Here is a 24,003-nt window from a genome sequence, read left to right as displayed (position 1 = left end):
CGCTCCTGTCCTCCGATCCACCTGCCTACAGTGCTTTCAACACCAAGAACTCAGTACCAAGATGAAGGAAAAAAGTAATCTAATATTTCGGTACAAAACAGCTGCAGGGAGAGAGGTGGAGGGAGCCCATTGTCACGTTTCCCTCGTGGAGGGAAAAACAGGCTCCCAGTATGAACAGGGCCACGTGGGGGCAAGAGGACTGTAGGCACGTGGGCATGGAGTCTTTGGCTGCAGGAAGGATTTTCTGGTTACTCTTCAGGAAGGGGAAAGGCGTGGCCCAACAAGAACCTCTGTCTCAGAGCTCCATTCGGGGTCCCCCCGCTCCAGAGGCCGATAAGGTGTGGCTTCAGACTTCCGCTGCACCACCTGAAGCATCAAGACCACACACCACAATACCAGATTCACCCAAGAAGAGGTCTGTGGGAAACAGGAACAAGAGCGTGAGGAACGTGGCCATCTTGAATCCAGTTCCACCCACATACAGCTGTTTGCCCGCTGTCAGGTCAACCAGCCCATCAGCCTCTCACTGGTGGGCACCCTGACAACTACAGATGCTTATAGGAGTCTGTGGACCCCTGAGTTTCCACCTAGTCTTTCACGTCCCAGAACCTCACTTCAGCATCGTATAGGTTGGAGTAAAACTTCAGAGCGGTTCCAGGGGGTGTCCATGGAATTTTCTGGGCTTCAGAGCAGCTGTGAGGTCAAAAGATGGTGGTGAGAAAGGGAGGATATACCCCAAACATACCTGTGCCCGGATGCCCTCTGAGAGGAGAACGGAGAGGGACAAAAAGGGAAGGCAGTCAGCCCCAGCCAGGGTTCCCTCCCTCTCCCATTACCTAATTGTAATGTTCAGGGAGACGATGGATTTGCAGAGAGAACGGGTGCCAAATCGAAGGATACAGGCAGACACTAAGACCAGGAAGGTGGCTGTAGCAGAGATGGCCAGTGCAATGCGGAGCCCTGTAGGGCCTCTGAGGAGGGAGAGAACAAGCCTTGTGGTTGGAATGGGCCTTCCCCGAGCTCAGCCCCTGACTCTCAGGGTAGGGCAGTCACCTGTGGGAGTCCTCGATGCAGCTGCTGTAGACCCAGAAGAGCAGGAGCAGAAGGCAGTAGAGGGCCAGGAGGCCAGAGACCCCGGCCACAAAGTAGCAGAGGGATGGGGCCGAGGGTTGGGATAAAGCCAGGGAGGAGCCATTGAGGGCGGCCACGCCGTACAAGGGACAGTGGCTACTGAAGGAACCCTGTGGAGAGAAGCTGCTGAGTCCTACCTAGATTTCAGGTTAGAGCCTCGGTGCAGGCTCTGGGCAGGTGTGAGGGATAACCTAGGAGAGGGCCACCCTAGGAAGTTATTAATGCACTGTCAGTTCCTGTTTCTGGGCCAGTAGACGGATGGAGAGGGCCTGCTGGGGAAGTCAAACCTGCAGTGGACAGAAGGATCAGGAAATAGGCGGTGGTTATAAAAGACAGTGACTTCAGAGATGCCTCACAAGTTCTGGTCTCCCCTCTGCAGAAAGCCTAGAGTAAAACCAGAACTTGTGTAACCTTCAACTATCTCCGATATTTACTAATCTGTAAACAAAACAAAACAAAACAAAAAAACACGAAAACGGCATAATCATGCCTTACAGGGTTAAATGAGCCTGTTTATTAACAAGATTGCAGGCTGGGGGGGAAAAAAACCCTCCTGCTTTGGGCATTTTCTACCTCCGTATTTTGTCATTCATACACCGTGCTGCAATCGTGTGGAAGCTCGGTCATCTCCGCTACACTATGCTTTATTTCCTGGCGTAGCTCGGCACAAGTGCCTCACTTAAACGTGTAGGCAGGGCCCGGGCCGATTTCTGTTTCAGAACCAGGGTAAGGTGATGCAGCCGCAGCCACCAGATCGGGCTACGTGTGGTGCCGGAAGACACTCCGGAAAACCCGTCCCTAGGCGAGGGAATGACTTTTTAGAGCAACGTGGGCGGGCGGGGCCGGAGAGCGCGATCGGCGCCGGTGCATCTCCGCCGCAGACGGGCGCCCGCCGGGCCTCCCCCGACGCCCCGGCTCCGAGGCGCAGCGCGACGGCACCAGGCCGGCCCCGGCCAGCCCGCCCCCGCCTACGCGACCCCACGGCCGGCCCCGCCCCGCACCTGGGTCCGGGTCAGCGTCGCGGCCGCCACGGCCCCGCACAGGAAGGCAGCTGTGAATAGCAAGAGCTCGAAGCGCTGCAACCAGGGCAGCGCCATGGCGCCCTCGCCACTAGGAAGCGCCGCCGCGGGAGCCAACCACCCAAGCCCCGCCTCATCCGGCGCGACCCACGAGCGCGCAGACGTCACTTCCGACAGGGGCTTTATTTACAGAGGCCGGCGGGCGGGGCCGGGGGGCCAGCGCCGCTTCAGAGCGGCAGGTACAGCGAGTAGTCCGACAGTGCCCAGCGGCGGGCCGGGCGGCCGGTGCGGCCGATCATGGGCAGCTTCTGCACGTAGCGGGAGGCCGGGCTGGGCCCGTAGGGCGCGGGGAAGGCGGTCTGGAAGAGGCGCCCGCGGCATCGCCTCCCGGCCTGCCGCCCGGCAATAATGAAGCGGAAGTGGGGGGCGCCGCGCGGGGCGAAACGGCTCTTCTGGAAGACGTCGCGGGTGCCGGCGCCTGGGCCCTGCTGCCGGGGCGCCCCCCGCGCCCGATGCACGCGCGGCAGCGGCCTGCTCTCAGAGGCGGCGGGCGCGGAGGCCGACGCGGGGCCGCCGCTCCGGGGACTCTCGTCGCCCTGCGGGCTGACCATGGCGTTGGCCGTCAGCTGCGGCATCTTCCGCACCGAATCCGGAGCGGCCGCCGGCTCCTTCTTGTCCCCGGGCGGCCGCGGAGTGGTGGGCGCGGGCTGGCCCGTGCCGAAGCGGGTGGCCAAGCTGTCACCGAAGAAGGCGTACAGCTCCCGGTAGATGTCCGCCAGGGTCACCGATGGGGAAGGATCCTCCGGCCCCGCGCCTCCTGGCGGCGGCGGGACGACAGACCCAAAGCCTGGCTCCGCGCTGCCCCCGGAGGGAGACTCCTGCAGGAGAAGGCTGTCCCACGGCAGGTCGTCCGAGCGCCGGCACCCCCTGCCGCTTGGGCCCCCCTTGCTGGGCTCTGCCGCCTGGGCCTTCATCTTCAGCAGTCTCTCCACGGCCACCTGTAAGAGCAGAGGGACTAGGATAGGCAAGAACTAGGAGGAACCTGGGCCCATCGAGTTTTCCACAGTTAAGGCAGGTGAGCTGCTGAGCTCACGCCAGGGAAGGGAGACTGGAAGGGGCAGGCACTCACCAGAATGGCTCCGTAGACCTTGTGTCCATCTGCTTTAACTTGGGCATTAGATACGGAGTAATCATCTAGCACAGCCTGCAGGTTTGTCCAGTAAGGGAAGGGAGACTGGAAGGGGCAGGCACTCACCAGAATGGCTCCGTAGACCTTGTGTCCATCTGCTTTAACTTGGGCATTAGATACGGAGTAATCATCTAGCACAGCCTGCAGGTTTGTCCAGTAAGTGGACAGGTGTGGGTACAGTACTCGTTCTACTGCCTGGAAGGGAAAAGGGAATGCAGTAAGCACCTTGTTGCTTATTGCCTCTCAGGTACCCTTGCCCACGGAAGACGTACTGTTACCTCTGACAGGAAATTCTCAGCTTGGCATATTCAGCCAACATTTATTTGGAACCCACTGTATGCCCAAGCCTTGGCTGAGCACTGAGAACGAAGGTCAGGTACAAAGACCACGTAAAGTGACCCTGTTATCACTGACATGTATGACAAGGGCTAGAGGATATAGGTAATGCCCATTGCTAACAGACAAACTTAATTTGCCAACTGTTAACCGTATACAGTCAATAGGCAAGTACTATTGCTTAAATGTACACTGGGACTCAGTTCAGACCACCTGCACAAAAACAAACAACCGATCAGAGGCCTGGACTCTGATTATAGGATTTTAATCCTGTGATTACTTTTGAGGAAAGCAATTAAGACTTCACAGAGGATGGACGGCCTCGGTGGCTCAGTTAAGCGACGGACTCTTGATTTTGGCTCAGGTCACAAGCCTGCTTAACATTCCCTCCCTCTCCCTCCACCCACTCCTCTCACTCTTGCACATTCTATTAAAAAAAAAAAAAAGGGGCGCCTGGGTGGCGCAGTCGGTTAAGCGTCCGACTTCAGCCAGGTCACGATCTCGCGGTCCGTGAGTTCGAGTCCCGCGTCGGGCTCTGTGCTGACAGCTCAGAGCCTGGAGCCTGTTTCCGATTCTGTGTCTCCCTCTCTCTGACCCTCCCCCGTTCATCTCTGTCTCTCTCTGTCTCAAAAATAAATAAACGTTAAAAAAAAAAAAAAAAATTAAAAAAAAAAAAAAAAAAGACTTCACAGAGGATGTGACATCTGTTACAGGCTTTGATGCGTTAAGAGTTCTTTGGTTAGGCATCCACAGCCTGAGGATTTGAAAACGTTAAAAAAATCAACAAGTTCCGAGAAGAACACAACTTACGGCTGACTCAAGTGTAAGAGCTTAAATAATTCTATAACTGTAGTAGTTAAATAAAATATCTAACCACAAAAAAAGACACAGTGCCAACATTTACAAAGACAGTCTGAGATCTTATCAAAACAAACAAGGGAATGCCTGTGCAGTTCAGTCTGTTATGCACCCAACTCTTGATTTTGGCCCAGGTCATGATCTCCCAGTCTGTGAGCTGGAGACCCGCATCAGGCTCCGTGCCGAGCCTGCTTGGGATTCTCTCTCTCCCTCTCTCTCTTCCCCTCCCCCACTCAGGCTCCTTCTGTCTCTCTCAAAATAAACAAACATTAAAAAAAACACAAACCCTCAATACAAGAGGAATTGAGGGGTGGTTCCTGAACATGATTAACAGAGAATGGCCAGGAATTTATGAAGTGGGGATATACTAATACCTGCCATGTAGAACTTTTGAAAGAATAAGACATTTACACACAGAAAGGCAAGCTATCAAATAGCGGGGCCTAAGGCAAGAGCTCAGTACATGGCAACAGCAAGCATATACCTTTTTTTTTTAGTTTTTTAATTTATTTTTATTTTGAGAGAGAGAGCAAGCAGGGGAGGGGCAGAGAGAGAGGGAGACAGAAAGAATCCCGAACAGGCTCCATGCTGTCAGCGCGGAGCCCGATGTGGGGCTCAAGCCCACGAACCATTGAGACCATGACCTGAGCCAAAATCGAGTCAGATGCCTAATTGAGCCATGCAGGCGGCCCAAGCATATACCATTTTCATGATAAAAGACACAAAAATACTATTTTTCTGATTACAAATGGGAGCTCTTCTGGCTCTGTGTGTGGGAAAGGCCGGGGTCCTCACCTTCCAGCCGAGGGCATGCAGCCCCACCACAGCCCCGTAGTGAGAGCAGAGAGGCCGCACGGGGTCTGCCAACACCTTCTGCAGGGAGAGCAGGATCTGCTGATAAAGGCCACTCACAAGGTCCCCGTGTGTCCTACGGGAACGGCATTCAGTCAGAGAGGAGAATGAGGCACAGGGCAGCCTAAACTGGACTCCGGCCGGGGCACACTGGGGTAAGTGGACAAGGAAGGCTAAGGGGGAGCGAAGGCCACCTGAAGGGCCGGAGGGCCCAACCCTGGGGATATCGGGTGTCCATCTCTAGAATCCCAGCGTGCCGACGCACACCGACTGGGAAGCTCTAATGGAAGAGGCTCCCTGCCCGCTCAACGCATGGCCTCGAAGCCAGACGTCTCACCCGCTCCCGAACGCAACCCCTCGGCACTGTGACAGCCCCACCCTTCGTTCAGCTAGGCCCAGCGGCTACCAGAAGATGTGGCTGAGCAGGAGGGCAGCCCCATCCCGAAGAGTCCAATGGTCGTTCAGAGGATTGATGGAGGCAGCCAGTGGCTCCAGCACGCAGTAGAGGACACTCCCTACCAGGGAGCGGACATAGGGCCCCAGGCAGAGGTGTGGGTTCCGAACCAGGCTCCGAGCCACTTGCAGGAGCCGGTGCAGCTGCTCCAGATCGTGGCTTACAGATTTCACCTGTTTGTAGAAGAGGGTCGCTTAGGGGGACACTGCCGCGACGGCGCCTGCCATGAGCCCTACCCGGTGCCGGGTTATCTCCCCACAAACCGTCCCCACCCTGCCCCAGCCGCGTCACTCACCCCACTGACCACGTAAACAAAGTAGGGGAGGAGTGCTGCGATCTTGGAGTTCGTCTGCAGGTCCTGGAGAGCGATCTGAAAAGGAAGAGGCCAGACTGCACTGGGTCCTCCAGCCCCAAGTAGAAACTGACATTTAAAAAAAAAAAAAAATTTTTTTTTTTTAAATCTTTATTTATTTTTGAGAGAGAGAGAGAGACATAGAGCGCGAGCAGGGGAGAAACACAGAAAGAGGGAGAGACAGAATCCAAAGCAGGCTCCAGGCTCTGAGCTGTTAGCACAGGGCCCGATGCAGGGCTCGAACCCACAGAACTGCAAGATCACGACCTGAGCCGAAGTGTGGCACTCAACTGACTGAGCCACCCAGGTGCCCCTATACTGACATTTTTGAGAGGACAGTTTACTTCTTGTGTATTACAATTTAAATGTTCTCTCTCAAAATAAATAAATTTTTAAAAAATGTAAATGTTCATATTCTTTGATTATTCAAGTGTACTGCTATAAATTTAACCCACCATAAAAGTTACCCACTTACACACATACCCACTCACAGCACAGTCTGTAATAATAAAAACTGCCCACAACCTAAATGGCCAACATGATTTTAACTGAGAAAAGCACTTGTTCTAAAACCAGATGTTTACTATAATATCACCTTGGTTTATACTAGAGAAATTACAGTTAAAACTTGGGGGGGGAGAAAACATGTTTCCATAGGAAACTTTCACTTTCTTTTTAAAATCTTTTTAAATTTTTTTTTTAATGTTTTTTTTATTTGATGGAGACAGAGTGAGAACGGGGGAGGAGCAAAGAGGGAGACAGAGAATCCGAAGCAGGCTCTAGGCTCCGAAGCAGGCTCTAGGCTCCGAGCTGTCAGCCCAGAGCCTGATGTGGGGCTTGAACTCACGAACCATGAGATCATGACCTGAGCCGAAGTCGATGTTTAACCGACTGAGCCACCCAGGCGCCCCTAAAAAAATTTTTTTTGACGTGTATTTATTTTTCGGAGAGACAAGAGACAATGAACGGGGGAGGGGCAGAGAGAGAGAGGGAAACACAGAATCCGAAGCAGGCTCGAGGCTCCCAGCTGTCTGCACAGAACCTGACACGGGGCTCGGACTCACAAACCACAAGATCATGACCTGAGCCGAAGTCAGATGCTTAACTGACTGAGCTACCCAAGTGCCCCTCTATATTATAATACTTATATAATAAACATGCTGATATAACTTTTATAAGCAGAAAAAAGAGTTAAATAAATGAGAAAAGTCCTCTTAACCCTGAATCTCCACTACCTGTGACCTCCAGACCCTTCTGGATAAAGCCCCTATGCTCAGGCACTACGAGAGCAGACAGCAGACTAGTGGGAAAGGAGCTCAGCCCCCAGGCCCCCCATCCATCCCATCGGCACGGTGCCTGGGGAACCGGAGCCAAGCTCCTAAGGAATGGGAGCAACAGCCAGACATGGGAAGAAGGATAGAAACCCCGAGAGGCCACATGGTGGAGCAGACCAGCAAACTAACGCTCGCCCGACTCTGGACACAGGAGGACTGACCACAGGCAGCCTGCGGAGTCCCAGAGGCTAAAGCGGCAGGGTCTCTCCGAGCAGGTCTGGCCGGGCACCCTGACCCCGGCTCCTTCCGCTTCCCTTCTCTCCCTCTCAAGTCCTCACAAATGAGAGCCGCAATGTGGCTGCCTCACTCGGCCCCAAGTCAACAGGCACCCCAGAGAGCAGGCTCTGGAATCAAGGTGTGCGGGTACTGACCACCCGAGTCCCCCCAAATGGCTCTGCCGAGCTGCCCGTTCTCTGGAGAGCAGGAGTTCCCGCTGGAGTGGGCAGAGCAAGGCGGTCCTGGAGGAGGGCGGCCTCAGAGCCCTGCACCCCCGCTCCCACCCACATCAGGTGTCTGCAGTGGACAGGAAGCAGGGGCCTGAAAGAGCTCTGTGGGGGGCGCCTGGGTGGCTCAGTCAGTTAGGCGTCTGATTCTTGCTCCGGGTTCAGTCATGATCTCCTGCTTTCTGGGATCGAGCCCCGTGTCGGGCTCTGTGCTGAGCATGTGGAGCCTGCTTGGGATTCCTTCTCTATGCCTCTTTCTCTACACCGCCCCCGCCAACTCACACTGGCTCTAAGTAAATAAATAAACTTAAAAAAAAAAAAAAAAAAAAAAAAAAGAACGAATTCCATGGGGATTTGAAAACTGGACTTTGTGCCCCAATTCGGGTCCACTCGCTCACCTTCATCAGCTGCGGATCGTCCCCCAGCACGGCTCGAGTCACTTGCTGGTAGTACTTGAGAAGGTCATCGGTCAGCGAAGACACGGCGCTGGGCACTGTGGGAGGATGGGCAGGAGGTGGTCAGGGTCAGCCCAGCCCAACCTCACCTGCCGCCTCCCCTCCCTCCCCTCCCCACCAGAAGCCTGTTCACACGGGACTCCCAGAGCACACAGCCACCAACTCCTCGGAGCAGCCCTGCTCAGCCCTGAGCTCGCAGGCCCTCCACACCTCTGTGCTCTGTACTGTGCCTCCCACCTGTCCTCTGCCACGCAGGTTCCTGCTCAGTCCTCAGTCCCTCCTGGACACTTGCCCTCAGGGAACCCAGTTGCCCAGACTTCTGTGCTAGCATCCAACACCCGGCATCATGACTGGTCCCAGGTCTGGGCTCATAGCTCCAAATCTGAACCCTCTGGGCAGGGACTAGTGCCCACTCAGAACGGGGCATCAGTAAATACTTGTGAGATGAAGAATCAGAGGTACAGGGGTGCCTGGGTGGCTCAGTTAGGCGTCCAACTCGGGTTTTTTTGTTGTTTTTTTTTCCAAGCATCCAACTCAATTTTGGCTCGGGTCATGATCTCACGGTTCATGAGTTCGAGCCCCGCATTGGGCTCTGCGCTGGCTACGAGGAGCCTGCTTTAGGTTCTCTCCCCCGCCTCTCTCTGCCCCTCCCCCGTTCACGCTTGCGCTCTCTCTCAAAATAAACTTAAACAAAAAAAAAGAAGCAGAGAGGTACAGGAACACCCCCCCTCCCCCTTAGCTCCTAAGGAAGGAAAGTCCAGAAAGCCCGTTCCCCGTACTACCCCTTACCTGATCCTTGAGGCGCCAGGTTCCCTTTGCCATCTAGGTAGGACACATGAACTAGAACCAGAGCACAGATCGGTCAGCTAAGGGGGTTCTGCCCCTCGTAGCACCAACCCATGCAGGAGTTCTGCCCCCCCCACCCCTCCTCTGACAGCCCAGTTCCTGTCCCCACCCCATGGAGGACCTCGGTAGTCACCTCTCACAGCTGTCTCGGCACAGCCTTTGGGGATGTTGGTGGCCAGGGCCAGCTCTACCAGGTTCACCTCTCGGTCCTCAGGGAAGTAGAGCTCGCCCTCCCTGGCAGGGCGCAGGGGCAGCGCCTCCTGGGATCCATAGCCACACACAGCCTGAGCAAAGAGAGGATCGGAGGGCAGGCTGAATCCAGGGAGGGAAGAGGCGATCTACTGACCAGGGCAGGGGGCCTACGTTTGAGGGAAATCCAAGAGTCTGAGAAAAGGGGAGATGCCTGAGGCTTCAGGCCTATTGCCGGGAATTTGGCTGGAGCATCCAGTACTCACTGGGTCAGGGAGTAGAGCCTGGTCTGTCCTTCCAGAACCATACGGGCTCTGAGACCCAACCCCCTGCCGCCAGCCCTCCAAACATTCACCGAACTTTGAAAACACTATATTTTTTTAATAATCTTTTTTTTTTTTTAATGTAGGGGCACCTGGGTGGCTCAGTTGGTTGAGCGTCCGACTTTGGCTTCGGTCACAATCTTGGGGTTCGTGAGTTCAAGCCCTACATTGGGCTCTGTGCTGAAAGCTCAGAGCCTGCTTCAGATTCTCTGCCCCCCAACTTCCCGCCCCTCCCCTGTTTGCACTCTCTAAAAAATAAACAAAAAGCATTTTTAAAAAATTAAATAAACTTTTTTTTTTATTTTAGAGAGCGTGCGTGTGTGAGCATGTGGGCGGAAGAGAGGGGCGGCGGGGTAGGGAGAGAGAAAGAGGGAAAGGGAAAGAGAGAGAGAGAGAGAGAGAATATCCCAAGCAGACTCCTCACTCAGAATAACTTGCTCCCAGGACCCTGAAATCATGACCTGAGCCGAAATTAAGAGCCAGACGCTCAACCAACTAAACACCCCAGGCGCCCTCCCCCTCGTTTTGTAAAGTAAGCTCCAGGCCCGACATGAGGCTCAAACGAACTCACAACCCTAAGATTAAGAGTCACATGCTGGGGCACCTGAGCGGCTCAGTCAGTTAAGCATCCTACTTCGTTTCAGGTCATGATCTCACGGCTGGTGAGTTTGAGCCCCACATCGGGCTCGCTGCTGTCAGCACAGAGCCCGCTTTGGATCCTCTGTCCCCCTCTCACTGCCCCTCCCCGGCCTGCGCTCTCCCCCCACCAAAAAAGAAAAGTCACATGCTCTCCTGAGCCAGCCAGGCACCCCAACACTATTCTCTTCTAAACATGATCTTCTTCCCTCAAGCCCCTGCCCCACAACAACTGTGCAGGACAGTCTAATACCCACATTTATGCCCAGGCTCCTCCCTTACCCAGAATGTCTCCTCTTCTCCTCTTGGCTTAGCCTAACCCAAGCCTCCCTTTAAAGCCCGGCTCAAGTCCCAGTTCTTCCAAGGCTTCCCTAACCTCCTGGCCCCCGGGCACCGACCCTGTGGTTTCTGTGAGCTGCCCCTGTGTGCACATTTGGTCTTTAGGTCTGTGCTGGGCACGGGGTGGGTCGTGCCACCTGAGCCCTGTGCAGCCCGCGCTCAACTCACCTCCACGCTGCTCCAGCGGAGGGCCCTGTTGAAGTCCTCGACAGTCAGCTTCCGCCGTTTGGTATGTTTCATGAATTGAGAGCTATTCTGGGAGGGGAGGAACAAAGTCAGGGGACCGGGAGAAGGGGGTATGGAGTCCCCAGGGGAAGAGAGACAGCCTGGGGAGGAGGCAGAGAGGACACCAGGAAGCCCAGAATCTGGCTCCGCTCTGGTGCGGACAGCACCCCGCACGTGACGTTCCCTCTCTGTGACCCAGTTTCTCACACGCAGAATGTGAGTGTGAACTTGCCTGGCCTGCCTGGCGGCGCTGTTGAGAAGAGGGGCAATGGGGGGACGCTGCCCAGCCAGCACTTTGTTTGCCAGAAGCCCACTGGCTGAAAGGGGAGCTCCGGAGAGGGCAAGGACCGCCTCTGTCCCTCAGAGCTCAGAGCAGGTGCCGCAAATACAGCTGTGTAATAAATCCCTGTGGGAGGCAGCCACCAAGGAGAGAATAAGGGGAGCTGGGAGGGGTGCGGGGAGCGAGGGGGGCGTACCTGGGTGGCCTCTCTGAGACGGTAACACACATCCTCCGCGAGAAGAGCTGCCACCTCATCGCTCAGCTCCAGGCCCGTGCTCTCCGCCATCAGCCGGACCGACTCCCGAGGGATCTCCACAAACCGCCGCTCTTCTCGCTCGGACATGGCCCCGACGGAGCTGGGAGCCAGGAGAGAAGGTTTGAGAAGCCACCCAGTCTCCCTCAGGGCCCAGGAGCCCGACTTCAAGGCCTTCTGAACCAGTCTCGCTGCTCTTGTTCCAGAATCCCTGAACAAGGAGCCGCAGAGGCTCGGAGTGTCCAGGCGAGGAAACTGAGGCTAAGAACAAGAAACAGACGAGCTGGGTCAGACAACAGGGATGCCTGAGAAAGTGCCTGGCCTCAGGGGGTTCACAGAACTGGGTCCCAGCCATGATCTACCACCTCCTGAGTGAATGTGACTGAGAGCCCTGGTCATCCGCTTGTGCGCTGGTGTCCGGACTTGTAAGATACAGGCAATCACCACCGCCCTCCCTACCTCACAGGGTTGCTATGAGGCCAAAACGAGACGGTGTATGAAAAAAGCCAAGGACCAGAACACCACCCAAAGGGATGATGGAAGATGTTACCATGGTTAGTTACAAATAAAAACTTCAGGGGCGCCTGGATGGCTCAATCGTTTAAGTGTCTGACTTCTGGTCCGGTCGTGATCTCACAGTTTGCGAGTTTGAGCCCCGCATCTCGGGCTGTCTGCTGTCAGCGCAGAGCCTGCTTCGGATCCTCTGTCCCCGTCTCTCTGCCCGCCCCCCTCAAAAATAAATAAATGTTAAAAAAGAAAAAAAAAAAAAGTCACGTTTTCTTCCTTCTGATTCTTGCTACCACCACTATCTACTAAGTCTTGATGAAAACACTACTTGTATCCTGACACTCCCTTGCTCAGAAATCTTTAGTACTTCCACACTGGTTCTAAAAGAAAGTCTAAACTCCCCAGCTTGACATTTTTCTTTCTTTATTTATCGAGAGAGAGAGAGAGAGAGAGAGAGAGAGAGAGAAATGCAGAGGGAAAGAGAGAGAATCCCAAGCAGGCTCCACACTGCCAGCAAGGGGCCCCATACGGGGCTCAAACTCACCGACCGTGAGATCGTGACCTGAGCTGAAGTCCGTGACGCTCACCTGACTGAGCCACCCGGGGCGGCTCCCAGCTTGACATTCTGTATTTGGTCCCAAATCCCCCCAGCTATTCAAGCTGATCCCTCCTCCCAGTAAGACCAGCCTAGAGTCTTCCAGCCTGCCTTGTGCTCCACCACCAGTGCTCAGGCTGGTCGTCTCCCTCTCTACTCCAAGCCCCCCCCCCCCTCCTCTTTGCTAAGGCAAATCCAGTCTGTCTTTTAAGGTCTTCCTCGCCGAATGCCTTTAGGGATTGTCAGGCTTTTAGTAGCTGGGCTTTTGCCCATGTGTCTGATCTTCCCCAGTCTGGCTTAGAGGTCTAACAGCAGGAACCTGCTCTTCCGTTCACAGGATATGGCAGAATAAGAACCCAACAAAAACAGCAACTGATGAACGATTCCAGTGACGGACACCACAATGAGAGGGCAGGCCCACTAGGGCCAAAGTGAGGCATCAGCACCACAGGCAGCAAGGCCCACTTCCAGGTGCTTCTGGGTCACCAGTGACCTCCAGGTCCCTAAATCCAAAAACCTCCAGGTCCCTAACCCGGCCTCCTGCATTTCTCCCAGTGGCTCCACATTGCCTTTGGAATAAAGAACAAGCCTGTACCATGGTTCCAAAGCCCTGCGTACCCATCTACTTCTGCAACACTTCTTTCCCTCTTGTGTTCTGCATTCCCGCCATGGCCGCTTTCCATTTCCCCCAAAACACCTGATCCCAGGACATTCGTACACTCTTTCCCCTCCACCTCCAATCTCTTTGTCTAGTGAGCTCCTAGTGGCTCCTTCAGATCTCAGTTCAAATGTCACTTGCTCAGGGAAGTCTTCTCAGACCTCCACAATGTCCCAGTACTTGGCCTTCAAAGCGATTATCACAGTTGGTAACTATACAATTGGGTGACTGTGTGGATAACACCTCCCCACTATATTGTAAGCTCCATGCCCAGCTAGGATCATGCCAGTTTGCTCACCTTTGCATCCCCAGAGTCCGGCACAGGGTCAGCACATAATACTCCTTCAATAAACACTTGCTGCAAAACCGAAAAAAGAATAGCTATTTTTCCCAAGCACATGCTATGCCTGAGGCACACAGTTAGGTGCTTTATATGGCTTATACCTCATCTTATTCTCAGTAACAATGAGATAGATGTTAGGTAAGTATCGTGTCTATTTCACAGCCAAGGAAATCAAGGCTCAGAGAGGTTAAATGTTAAATGACTTGTCCAAGAACACCCAGCGAGCACTAAGTAGGCAGCAGGGACTCAACTCCTGTTCCTAGTCATCAGAGCGGTAGGCTGTGTGAGGGACAAGGCCTGGATTTCCAGCCCGAAGACTGGAGTTGGAGGCCCGCCAGTGGATAATTCTGAAGTTTGTTTCCCTGCCTGTAAAATGGGAGCATGAAGTCCTGCCCACGGGCAAAGGGCTTTCCTTATTATGTGCCTATATTAAGACCCACAAAGTCCTGGCTCTGACCAAGGTCTCCCCCTCCTCAACCTCCTCTCCTCTGCATCCCCAGCCACTAGCCACACTGGTAAAGTGGCGTGGGAACTGACCGCCACGGGCGTCGGGGGAGCGCATCCTCCCACCCAGCCTCCCTTCATCCCAGATCCAGAAGTGCTGGGGTAGGGTGGAGGAGGTCAGGGGTTACCGAACTTGGGTCACGTGGTCAGCGAAGGGGGCGGGCCCCCAGCGGAGCCGGCGCTAAGGCTAGTCAGTGCGGGGCCCACAGCGGGACGGAGAGTCCTTGGGCCTGCGAGGGCCTGCTCACCTGAAGGCTCTGGCGCGGCAAAGGCGGCTACCCAGACGGCGGTGGCGGCGAAGGCAGCTCCCACTCACCCTGCTCACCCTAATTCCCTCTCTCTGAGCCCAGGCCCCGCCCTCCAGGAGCACAACCAATCGGCGAGCGTCCTGCGAAGTTCCCGCCCACCCTCAGGCTTCCCGCCTCGCGATTGGCCTCTGTTAAGGGGCTGTAAAAGAATCTGGGCGCAGGGGGTCACGTGAGGCTGAAGAGTCGGACTTCTTAAAGCAACAGCTCTTGGGTGTTTTGCGAGTTGGTATGTATGGTTTTGTGTATGTTTTGTGTTTTGTTTATTTATTTTTGAGAGAGAGAGAGAGAGAGAGAGAGAGACTGCAAGCAGGGTAGGGGCAGAGAGAGGGAGACACGGAATCTGAAGCAGGCCCCAGGCTCTAAAGCCCGGAGCAGAGCCCCATGCGGTACTTGAACTCATGAATCGTGAGATCATGACCCGAGCTGCAGTCAGACGTTTAACGGAGTGAGCCACCCAAGTGCCCTTGTGTATGTTTTAAAAGCGTATTGTCAAGGAAAGCGTCTCTATTCTTTTGATCTTGTCTGCACTTTGAGTTTCCAAGCATTTGCATTTATGTGACTGCAGCGAAGCTTTAAACTTTGGTGTGTAAATTAGTTTTCTTGCCCACTTGGTGGGGCGCAATTTACCTCTCCAACATCACCTGCAGGACTGATGGGGCTCCCACTAGGTATTTTCTTTGGGCAGAAGAGTCTTCTCACTGGGACAAGCTCACGTGCAAAATACAGACTCCAGGGCTGTGCTCATTACGGCACCCTTCCTCAGTAAGCCAACTATAACCCCTAACCTGCCTCGGTTTCCTTGCCCACTTTACACGCACATGCTTTCCTAAACTTGGACAGCTCTCAATTCGGAAACAAGTGGGTTTAGTGGGTTGCAGATAGTATTTGGAGTCAGACCAACCTAGGTTCAAATTCTACCATCGCTTTGGGGCAAATTACCTAACCATATTTTCGCCCAAGTGCAAAATGGGATACTGATACTCACTTCACAGGATTACTGTAGATTAAATGAGATGATGTCTGTGAAAGCACTTGGCAGAGTTGAGGTTGAACCTTCTTGTACACATCAGGAGGCAGACAGTGAATTAATTCCTTTATGTTCATTCAAAATGAGGTCGTTTGCAGTGGGCTATTCATTATAGAAAGGAGTTTTCTGCGGAGGAGCGTGAATGTACACATCCTCGCCCTTCCTCCCTCTCAGGGTAAGATGCTGCTGCCTCTAAAAAAGATCCTCCCAGGCTAGAGCTGGGAAGGCCAGATGGATGTGGTGGAGGTTGCCATGGCAACACCACCTAAGGAGCCGATGACCCTGCTGAGTCTCTTCCAGTTATAGTCAGTATGACATCTGCTGTAGTGTCAGTACTGTGCTTGAACACTGGAGTGTCTGCCCACCTCTGCATAAAGGGAAGCGGCAGGGCCTCCTCCACCATCCTGAGTCTGAGGTCAGTTCAGCAGGATCTGGGCTGCTGGCAGCTCTCCTTGCTGAGGTGTTAGTCTGGACAGCCATTGGCAAGCTCAAAGGCATGACACAATGACAGAAGGCCCAGGGGCCTGGGGGATATAGTAAAGCCGTATTCAAGCACTTTGGGGCCCATTTGCCCCTAGCCTCGAGTGGAGGCAGGGGCCAACGAGAGCAGTAGTGAGACCCACATGACCACAGATAGGAGAAAGGTGGGTCCCACTCACTCCCCAGTCACCTAGAGCCTAGGATGGCTTTGAAGGCAGACTGACAAGTTTAAAAACAAAACAAAGCTCCACCACTCACTAGCTGTGTACCCTTGGCATTACCCTTCGTCTCTCTAATCTGTTTTATCAGCTATCAAGTGGACCAACAGAACAGTTCGTGGAACTGTTGTGGGCAATGTGTGTAAAAGATTTAGCATTAGGCACCTGAGTGGCTCAGTCAGTTAGGTAGCCAACTTCAGCTTAGGTCATGATCTCATAGTATGAGTTCAAGTCCTGCATTGGGCTGTCTGCGGTCAGTTCAGAGCCTGCTTCGGATCCTCTGTCTCCCTCTCTCTGCCCCTACCCTGCTCAGTCGCTCTCTTGCTATCAAAAATAAAATGTGTATTTTTAAAAATGCTTTCCTTATTTTTGAGAGAGCACAAGTGGGAGAAGGGCAGAGAGAGGGGACAGAGGATCCAAAGCTGGCTCCGAGCTGACAGCAGTGAGCCCAATGTGGGGCTCGAACTCACGAACCGCAAGATCATGATCTGAGCCAAAGTCAGATGCTAAACCAACTGAGCCAAGACACCCCAAAAATATCTTTTAAAAAAATTAGCATTACCAGGCAGATACTCCTGTTACCTGTGACCTTTTTAAGAGGCCGTAACTTTCAGTTACAAACCTTAAAAAGAAGAGGCCTGGAGACCATCTCCAGACCGTCCGCACTTAATCCCCTCTCCACACAGCACACACCTTCTTGGCAGGTGCCACATCCCACGTCCTCACCAGCACCCACATGTTCACATTCCACAAGCCACTTCTGTCCATCAGTCACTTCCTTGTAGGCCTGGTGTTACTTCCAGATTATCCCCAACACAATTAACAGATGAGTGGTCCCATTTGAGAACTTGGGAAGATTTTTACTCCGTGAGACACATGCTGTTTACAGCCTAGGGGAAATCCCTACAGCCTGAGTAATCAACTCACTGTATACTGAAATGGTAACATGACTTTAACGTGGTTTCCATGGGAAAATTCATTGCTAATCCAGCACACTTTCCCAGATTCAACAAGCTTGGAAAACCTGGCCCAGTGCCAAGAGCTGGAGATACAAAAATGAGAGGGATGCGTGCAAATCTACAATGATCTCAACTGAATCTTTATCTGATAAAAAACAAAAAAATGAGGGGGGCCTGGCTGGGTCAGTGGGTCGAGCGCGTGACTCTTGATCTCAGGGTCGGAGTTCAAGCCTCAAGTTGGGTGTAAAGATTATGTAATTAAAAAAAAAAAAAAAAGAAATAGAAAGGAGACAGGAGACAGTAACAAAACAGCATGTTTTGTGGTCCACTGTAGAGGTGCAAATGTTAGAGCTTCTATCTGTCCAGGAGTGCTAATGGCAAGAAGGAAACCACATTCAAAGGCCATTTTTTTTTTTTACCATGTTTCAGCCACTATTCTGCTTCATATCGGAGTTTCTAGACCTTGACATGATTGACATTTGGGACCAGATCATCATTTGCTGGCGGGGGGAGGGGGGAGAGATATCCTATAGATTGTAGGATGTTTAGTGGCATCCCTGGCCTCTACCCACTAGAAGGCGGTACCATCCAGGACCCAGCTGTCACAACCAAAAATGTCATTGCCACATGCCCCTGGTGGCAAAAATCACCCTAGTTGATAATCACTGCTTTGTATGCATTATATAATAATTATAGGGGCACCTGAGTGGCTCAGTCAGTTAAGCATCTGACTCTTGATCTCAGGGTCGTGAGTTCAAGCCTCGAGTTGGGCTCTTTGCTGGGCATGAGGCTTACTCAAAAAAAAAAAAAAAGAAAGAATTGACGGAGATTTGCTAGATTAGCAGGCAGTAACCCAACGGGCTAGGAAAGGGCATTCCAAGGCACACAAATATTACAAAAGCAGAGTGTGAGCATACCGTGAGGGAGGGTAGCATGTTTGCTTAATCTTATTGTCATTTCACGGAGTTCTGGAGTTCTGCTGTGTTACTCTGACATTTTGAAGCCTTCCACATCTTTGGTTCAGTTTAGTGACTGATTAGCAAGTAAAGGCTTCTGTTGTTTGTGACTCATCCTAGGAAGGATTGGGACCTGCCACCCCCCCGCCCCCCCCCCCCCCGTCTGTGTCATCACTGTCTTCTTGTTCACCTCTCCCTACCCAGGATCTCCTCTCCCCTAGTTCCCAGCTTTACCCTTGGTTAGTTTTAAGGGTGCGGGAAGGCCAAATACCCTGAAACCAGATTGGAACTCGGAGTGACTCTAATGACAGTATCACTTGCAGCAACCTGAAGACCTAACTTTAGTGCCCTTCCTTCAATGAGGTCAACTTTAGCTCTCTGCAAGGGGTTAGTCAGATCCCCTGGGTAGCTGAGGCTAGTTGAGGCATCAGGCCACCAAAAGAGAGGCAAGTGAGCAACTGGCCCCCAGCCTTTTCTAAAAAAGAGTTGTTCTGACCGAAGAAAGGAGCTAACACTTCCATGAGAACAAGGACCTTTTATGGTTAGAATTGCAGAGTCGCAACTCTGGGGACAAGGAACCTTCTTTGCCTCCCCACAGCAGCCAGACTGGGCCTCTGGACAACGTGGGAAGCATGACAGTCACATCTCCTAGATAAGGACCAAACGAAGCAGCACACCCCGGTGCTCAGCTCACAAGCCCTACAAGAACAGGAAAAGCACATCAGTCAAGCTCGCAGCTTGGGGGCGGCCATTACCATGTACTTCCCATCCCACAGGGCACGTGTCCTGCATCTTCCAAGCAGACAGCATGAGAGTTCCTTTCATCTGTGACTCGGGCATTACGTCCCACGTCCACCCCCCCACCTCCATACACCTGTGCCTTCTCCAGGCAACAGCCCCGGATGCGTGATCAGGCACTCACCCAAGTAATCATCCATCAGGGAGCCGATAGCAAACTGCAGGAGGGAAGGTGAAAAGGACATAAAGTCTTAGCAACCACAGAACTATCCTCTAAGCCCAGTCCCAGGCCTTCTGCCCACCCATCCCCTCTCGCTGGCAGAAGAGAGCACGACATCCCCAGGAGCTGTAAGAAGTCAACAGCTCCCAGCTCTGCCTGGTACAGGCAGGAAGACAGGCAAGGGACTCACAATGTCATTCTTGTCCACTCGGGTCCCCACGATCTTCAAGCGGATCTCATCATCCTGCTGAATCACAATGTCCTGGGGAAGAGGAACAGTATACTCAGATACCCCTCACGCCAAAATCCCTTGGAGGGCTCATTCTTCCTCCCTCTCACTGACTTCCTCCCTCCTCACCTCATCCATTGTCTTGTAACATGGCGGGTTGGAGTTAGGATCAAACTCCATCTCTGATGGGATGGACTGAAAGGAAAGCCAGACTGGGTCAGTGCTTTACAGGGGTGCCTTCTGGAGATGGTCATGATGGGTGTCTCTCCTCCTTGGCACCCCCAGCATGCCCAGACTTACATGCCGAGAGATGAAGCAGGACATAGGTCCAATTTCTGTGAAGAGTCCAACCTAAAAGGCAATGAGTGATGTTGCTTTTTCTTTTACCCCCCCATGTCTTCTAAGCTCCTCATCTTTGTCTGATTCCTAATATTCTTCATGTCCTGAAACCACTCTGGATTGTATCATTTGTCTTCTGGTCTCTCTTCTGTTAAGCTTTCACTTTATTTATTTTCATATCATTTTTATGAGAAGGCACAAGTGAGCAAAGGGCAGAGACAGAGAGGGAGACGGGGCGGGGGGGGGGGGGAGGCGGGGTTCACACGAAGCAGGGCTCAAGTTCACCTGATGCGAGACTCACAAACTGTGAGATCATGACCTGAGCCAACGTGAGATGCTTAACTGACTGAGCTACCCAGGCGTGCTCCCTTTTATTTATTTATTTATTTTGAGAGAGGGAGAAAGGGAAGGAGGGATAGAGAGAGAATTCCAAGCAAGCTCCGTACTGTCAGCACACAGCCCAACACCAGGCTTAAACTATGAACCCTGAGATCATGACCTGAGCTGCAATCAAGAGTCAGACGCTTAACTGGGCCACCCACACGGCCCTCAAGTTTTCATTTGAAGTTAAGCAAACAATGTGGTAAAGAGCCAAGGCCTGGGACTTGTCAGTCCACAATTTGAACACTTGTTGACCACATGACCTTGGCCAGTAGACTTAACTTCTCCAAGCTTAAGGTTCTATAAAAAGGGATGGGGCACATGGGTGGCTCGGTAGAGTAGGTTAAGCATCCAACTCTTGACTTCGTCTCTGGTCATCATCTTGTGGTTCGTGGGTTTGAGCTCCACATCGGGCTCTGCACTGTCAGCACAGAGCCTACTTTGGATCCTGTCTCCATTGCCCTGCCCCTCCCCCTTCTCTCCTAAAATTAAACATTTGAAATAAATAAAGAAAGAAAATAAAAATGGATAAAAGCACCCACCACAGTCATTGTGAGGTTTTGCACATTACCTGGCCCACAGTAAGTACTCCACGAATGGAGGCTGTGCTATTGTTGACTACTCGGGCTGACTTACCTGACCCGGACGGAGACAGCACAAGATTACTGTACCATTTAACAGGTGAGGCAACTGAAGCACAGACTGACTCAGCCAAGGTCACAGAGTTAGCAAGAGGAGTTGGAACCCATCTCACATCTTCGGAGCAGCGGCCACCCAACTGCCTCCGCTATGTATAGTCTCACCTTGTTGACTTGAGTGACAACAGCATCCACGACCTCCCCTTTAAAGGGCCGGAACACAATGGCCTTGTACTTAACTGGATAAAGGACAAAGCCTCGGCCTGGCTGGATCACACCAGCACCAATATTGTCAATGGTGGTGACAGCAATCACAAAGCCATACCTACAAGCATGGGAAAAAGAAAGGCACCGTGTGTGTAAGAGCCTCTAAAACCATCTGCAACAAGTCAGTGAGCCTGGGGGTTGGAGAAGAGCACAAAGGGAAGTAGAGGACACCCCAACCCCAGAACTTAATGACTAAGAGAAGACAGGATACTGATCAGTATTCAAAATGCCAAACACTGCTCTCATAATAATTTCACAATAAGTGTCCAAGAAGGCCGAAATCCTTGAGCCAAGAGACCTCAATCGTCGGGATGCCTTAGAATCACCTAAGAGGAACTTCTTAAAACACACATTCCCAGGCCTGTCCGCAGTCTTGATTCTATAGGGACAAGATGAGGCTCAGGAACTTGCATGTGGTTATTCTGATGAGAGAGGCCAAATACTCCATAGCCCTGGGCTCATCCCAGCCCATTCATCACTGTGTGAGAGGCCCTTATGTGCAGAGCCCAGAGATGTGCCAGGCCAGGTCCCTGGTCGTGTGGGAGAAAGAAAACCAGCAGAACCACAGGAGAACAGACACAGGAACAATGATTAGGCTGTGAGCTCCATGAGAGCTGGCTTGATTCTATCTGGTTCACTGCATTGTTCCCAGAGCCCAACACACAACCTGGCAGACGGCAGAAGCTTTAGAAACGTTTGCGGAGTAAATGAGTGAACAATCTCAGCTGAAGTGAGGAAGTCTCATGATCCAGCTTTGCAGAGGGCGCCGTGGGAACCCAAAGCAAGGAAGCAACTGACTGCCTGGGGTGCCTGAGAGGGTGAGAGGGTTCCCCAGGGTAGATGGCAGGTCCTCGCAGGATGAGTAGGACCCGGGGAGAGGTTGCAAGCCTCGGGCGCCACACGCGCCTCAGATCAGGTGGCACGGAGGGCGCAGCACTCACTTGCCGGTGCAGGTCCCCTCCACCTCGGTGAAGAGCTTCTGCTTTACCGTGTTGAGCAGGTTGGGGCCGAAGTAGCGCGGATGCAACAGGATCTCGTGCTCCAGGGAGATCTGCAGGGAAAACGGGATGGAGACCAAGCAAGGCGCGGCAGCCACCCGGGGTGAGGAGCAACCTTTCGTCCCGGCGCCACGTTTCGCTCCTCCTCTCGACCCTGCCCTCGCCGCCACCCCGTGCTCTGCTCACGTGGTAGAACATCTTCCCACGGCGGACGGGACAGCAGCCGAATCCACTCCCGCCGGGACGGCGGCGCCTCTGGACCAACCGGAAGCACACAGCGGCAGCAACTCTGCTTCCGGGCCTGCCCCAGCGAAGTGGGCGGGACTCTGCCCTCTCCGCAGACCCAATTGGGCATCGCTGTCGTGGGCGGGAAATCCGCGAGGCCCCGCCCCCTCCTCCCCGCCCACCGGCGGTCGAACCGCCGAACTCCGGTAAAGCAAGTGTCTGGCCCAGAATGGGTGCCCAGTAAACTCTTTTAAACGGAAGTAATTAGCTAATAAAAGATAACATAAATAAAGCGTTTTAGCAGAGTGCATTCGTATAGCAAATTTTTGAAGACTGTTTTCACATAGTAAGCATAGTAACTAGCTGTTCTCATCTCATTTAATCTCTACAGCAACCCCACCAAGCAAGATTTATTGTCCCCGTTGACAGATGAGGTTCCAGGCTCAGAGGGTTGAGGTCACTTCAGGGTCACTCACGGCCAGGATTCAAATTCAGGATGTCTGACCCCAAGACTTGCATATTCGGGCTTTCCAGATTTTCATGCAGCCATTCGTTCACCAAACATTAACGGAGGGGAACACCCACCCCATGCCGGCAGGTAGTTTGGAGATGAAGCAGCCAAAATCAGAGCCCAGAAGGCAGCGCTCCCTCCAGGTGTGAGAAAACAGATCACTGCACTCCTCCTTCCCATTTCCCCATTCCTTCCAACACGCGCGCACGCGCGCACACACACACACACACACACACACACACACACACACACGGCTTAGAGAACCGGTGAGCCCCTGTGTGTTCCTTCAACTCTACCCACATTTTTGTAGACAGTCCCTTTATTAAACTCACGTCAATTAGCCAGAGTGAGCATGCAATCTGTTCCCTGTGGAGACCCTGACTGATAAAAGGTCCGTACGGAAAGAAGCAGAAACCATGAGCCACAGACCCATGAGAAAGGCTCAGCAGTTGACTCTAGATCCACGACAGTCCTTGGGGCCTTCCTTGAGCAAACTCCCTGCTGCCTGAATAAGTTTTTGTATGTTGTAAATAAGAAAGACTGACCTACCGTCCTGCAAGAATAAGGACATCCTGCTTCCTCGGAGCTGTCACACATCAGTTCCCATTGACTCTGCCCATTTCCTAGAATGGCTGAACCCACCAGTCAGCCACTTAGACTCCATGCAGATCCCATTGACCATGGTCAGGCAAGGAAGCATATGAATGGGCCTCAGCAGTCCTGACTTCCTCCTCTCTCCTATTTTCTAGCCAGCCACCCCTAAGGACAGTAGTGTGCTGGAAACAGCTGCAAGAGCCTTTTTTTTTTTTCAACGTTTATTTATTTTGGGGACAGAGAGAGACAGAGCATGAACGGGGGAGGGGCAGAGAGAGAGGGAGACACAGAATCAGAAACAGGCTCCAGGCTCTGAGCCATCAGCCCAGAGCCTGACGCGGGGCTCGAACTCACGGACCGTGAGATCGTGACCTGGCTGAAGTCGGACGCTTAACCGACTGCGCCACCCAGGCGCCCCCTTTTTTTTTTTTAAGTAATCTCTATACCCAACATGGGGCTGGAACTTACAACCCCAAGGTTGAGTCCCATGCTTTACCGCCTGAGCCAGCCAGGTGCCAATTGTTAATATTTCAGAAAACTTGCAAGCCAGTTTTTAAATACAGCCTTTATTAAACATTTAATGAAAAAAATTAATGATGTTTATTATGATAACATACAATCAACTGAATTATACTAAAAAAAGAAACAAAGGCAGAGGTATAGATGAAACAAGTTTGACAAAATATTGATAACTGTTGAAGCCAGATGATGGGTTAGAGTGGTTTCTTATATTTTTCTTACTACTTTTGTGTGTTTGACATTGTTCAAATAAAAAGTTAGAAAAGAAAACATGG

General features: G+C 52.7%; 2 protein-coding genes across 13 annotated transcripts; both read right to left on the bottom strand.

The window, feature by feature from the left end:
* Window positions 1–62: 62 nt before the first annotated feature.
* TMEM179B (transmembrane protein 179B) lies at window positions 63–2,274 on the bottom strand. 2 transcript variants are annotated; one of them, XM_043581463.1, is made up of 5 exons: window positions 2,133–2,272; window positions 1,054–1,241; window positions 837–971; window positions 615–693; window positions 63–417 (listed from the first exon to the last, which is right to left on the bottom strand). In XM_043581463.1, exons 1-5 carry the CDS (start codon window positions 2,226–2,228, stop codon window positions 256–258), a joined length of 660 nt encoding a protein of 219 aa, XP_043437398.1. In that variant the 5' UTR covers window positions 2,229–2,272; the 3' UTR covers window positions 63–255. The 2 variants fall into 2 exon arrangements, with proteins under 2 accessions (XP_043437398.1, XP_043437399.1); XM_043581464.1 differs by having other exon boundaries at window positions 301–417; window positions 588–693; window positions 2,133–2,274.
* A 40-nt stretch (window positions 2,275–2,314) lies between these two features.
* LOC122483906 (DNA-directed RNA polymerase II subunit RPB7) lies at window positions 2,315–22,798 on the bottom strand. Of its 11 annotated transcripts, XM_043581450.1 has the most exons (18): window positions 22,066–22,202; window positions 21,823–21,932; window positions 20,780–20,939; window positions 19,557–19,607; window positions 19,386–19,451; window positions 19,218–19,289; window positions 18,992–19,025; window positions 11,458–11,591; window positions 10,925–11,011; window positions 9,403–9,553; window positions 9,213–9,263; window positions 8,367–8,461; window positions 6,135–6,260; window positions 5,792–6,012; window positions 5,329–5,461; window positions 3,481–3,534; window positions 3,280–3,354; window positions 2,315–3,148 (listed from the first exon to the last, which is right to left on the bottom strand). In XM_043581450.1, the coding sequence occupies exons 1-18, from the start codon at window positions 22,075–22,077 to the stop codon at window positions 2,378–2,380; spliced, it is 2,403 nt and encodes an 800-aa protein (XP_043437385.1). In that variant the 5' UTR covers window positions 22,078–22,202; the 3' UTR covers window positions 2,315–2,377. The 11 variants fall into 11 exon arrangements, 10 of the variants coding, with proteins under 10 accessions (XP_043437385.1, XP_043437383.1, XP_043437384.1 ...); XM_043581448.1 differs by having other exon boundaries at window positions 3,280–3,534; XM_043581449.1 differs by having other exon boundaries at window positions 3,280–3,534; window positions 6,135–6,209.
* Between the last annotated feature and the right edge of the window lie 1,205 nt (window positions 22,799–24,003).

Source organism: Prionailurus bengalensis, chromosome D1, assembly GCF_016509475.1.
Source record: "Prionailurus bengalensis isolate Pbe53 chromosome D1, Fcat_Pben_1.1_paternal_pri, whole genome shotgun sequence".
Classification (NCBI taxonomy): Eukaryota; Metazoa; Chordata; class Mammalia; order Carnivora; family Felidae; genus Prionailurus; species Prionailurus bengalensis.
Note: the sequence above shows the minus strand (reverse complement) of the source record. Positions and strands in the feature narration are given on the sequence as shown.

Coding starts and splice junctions, on each gene's coding strand:
- TMEM179B (XM_043581463.1), bottom strand. CDS start 2,228: ATGGCGCTGCCCTGGTTGCAGCGCTTCGAGCTCTTGCTATTCACAGCT. Junction 1,242..2,132: donor CGACGCTGACCCGGACCCAG/GTGCGGGGCGGG, acceptor TTCTCTCCACAG/GGTTCCTTCAGTAGCCACTG. Junction 694..836: donor TCCCTGAACATTACAATTAG/GTAATGGGAGAG, acceptor TTGACCTCACAG/CTGCTCTGAAGCCCAGAAAA.
- LOC122483906 (XM_043581448.1), bottom strand. Junction 19,026..19,217: donor GAGTGGACAAGAATGACATT/GTGAGTCCCTTG, acceptor TCCCTCCTGCAG/TTTGCTATCGGCTCCCTGAT. Junction 6,261..8,366: donor ACGATCCGCAGCTGATGAAG/GTGAGCGAGTGG, acceptor TTTAAATGTCAG/TTTCTACTTGGGGCTGGAGG.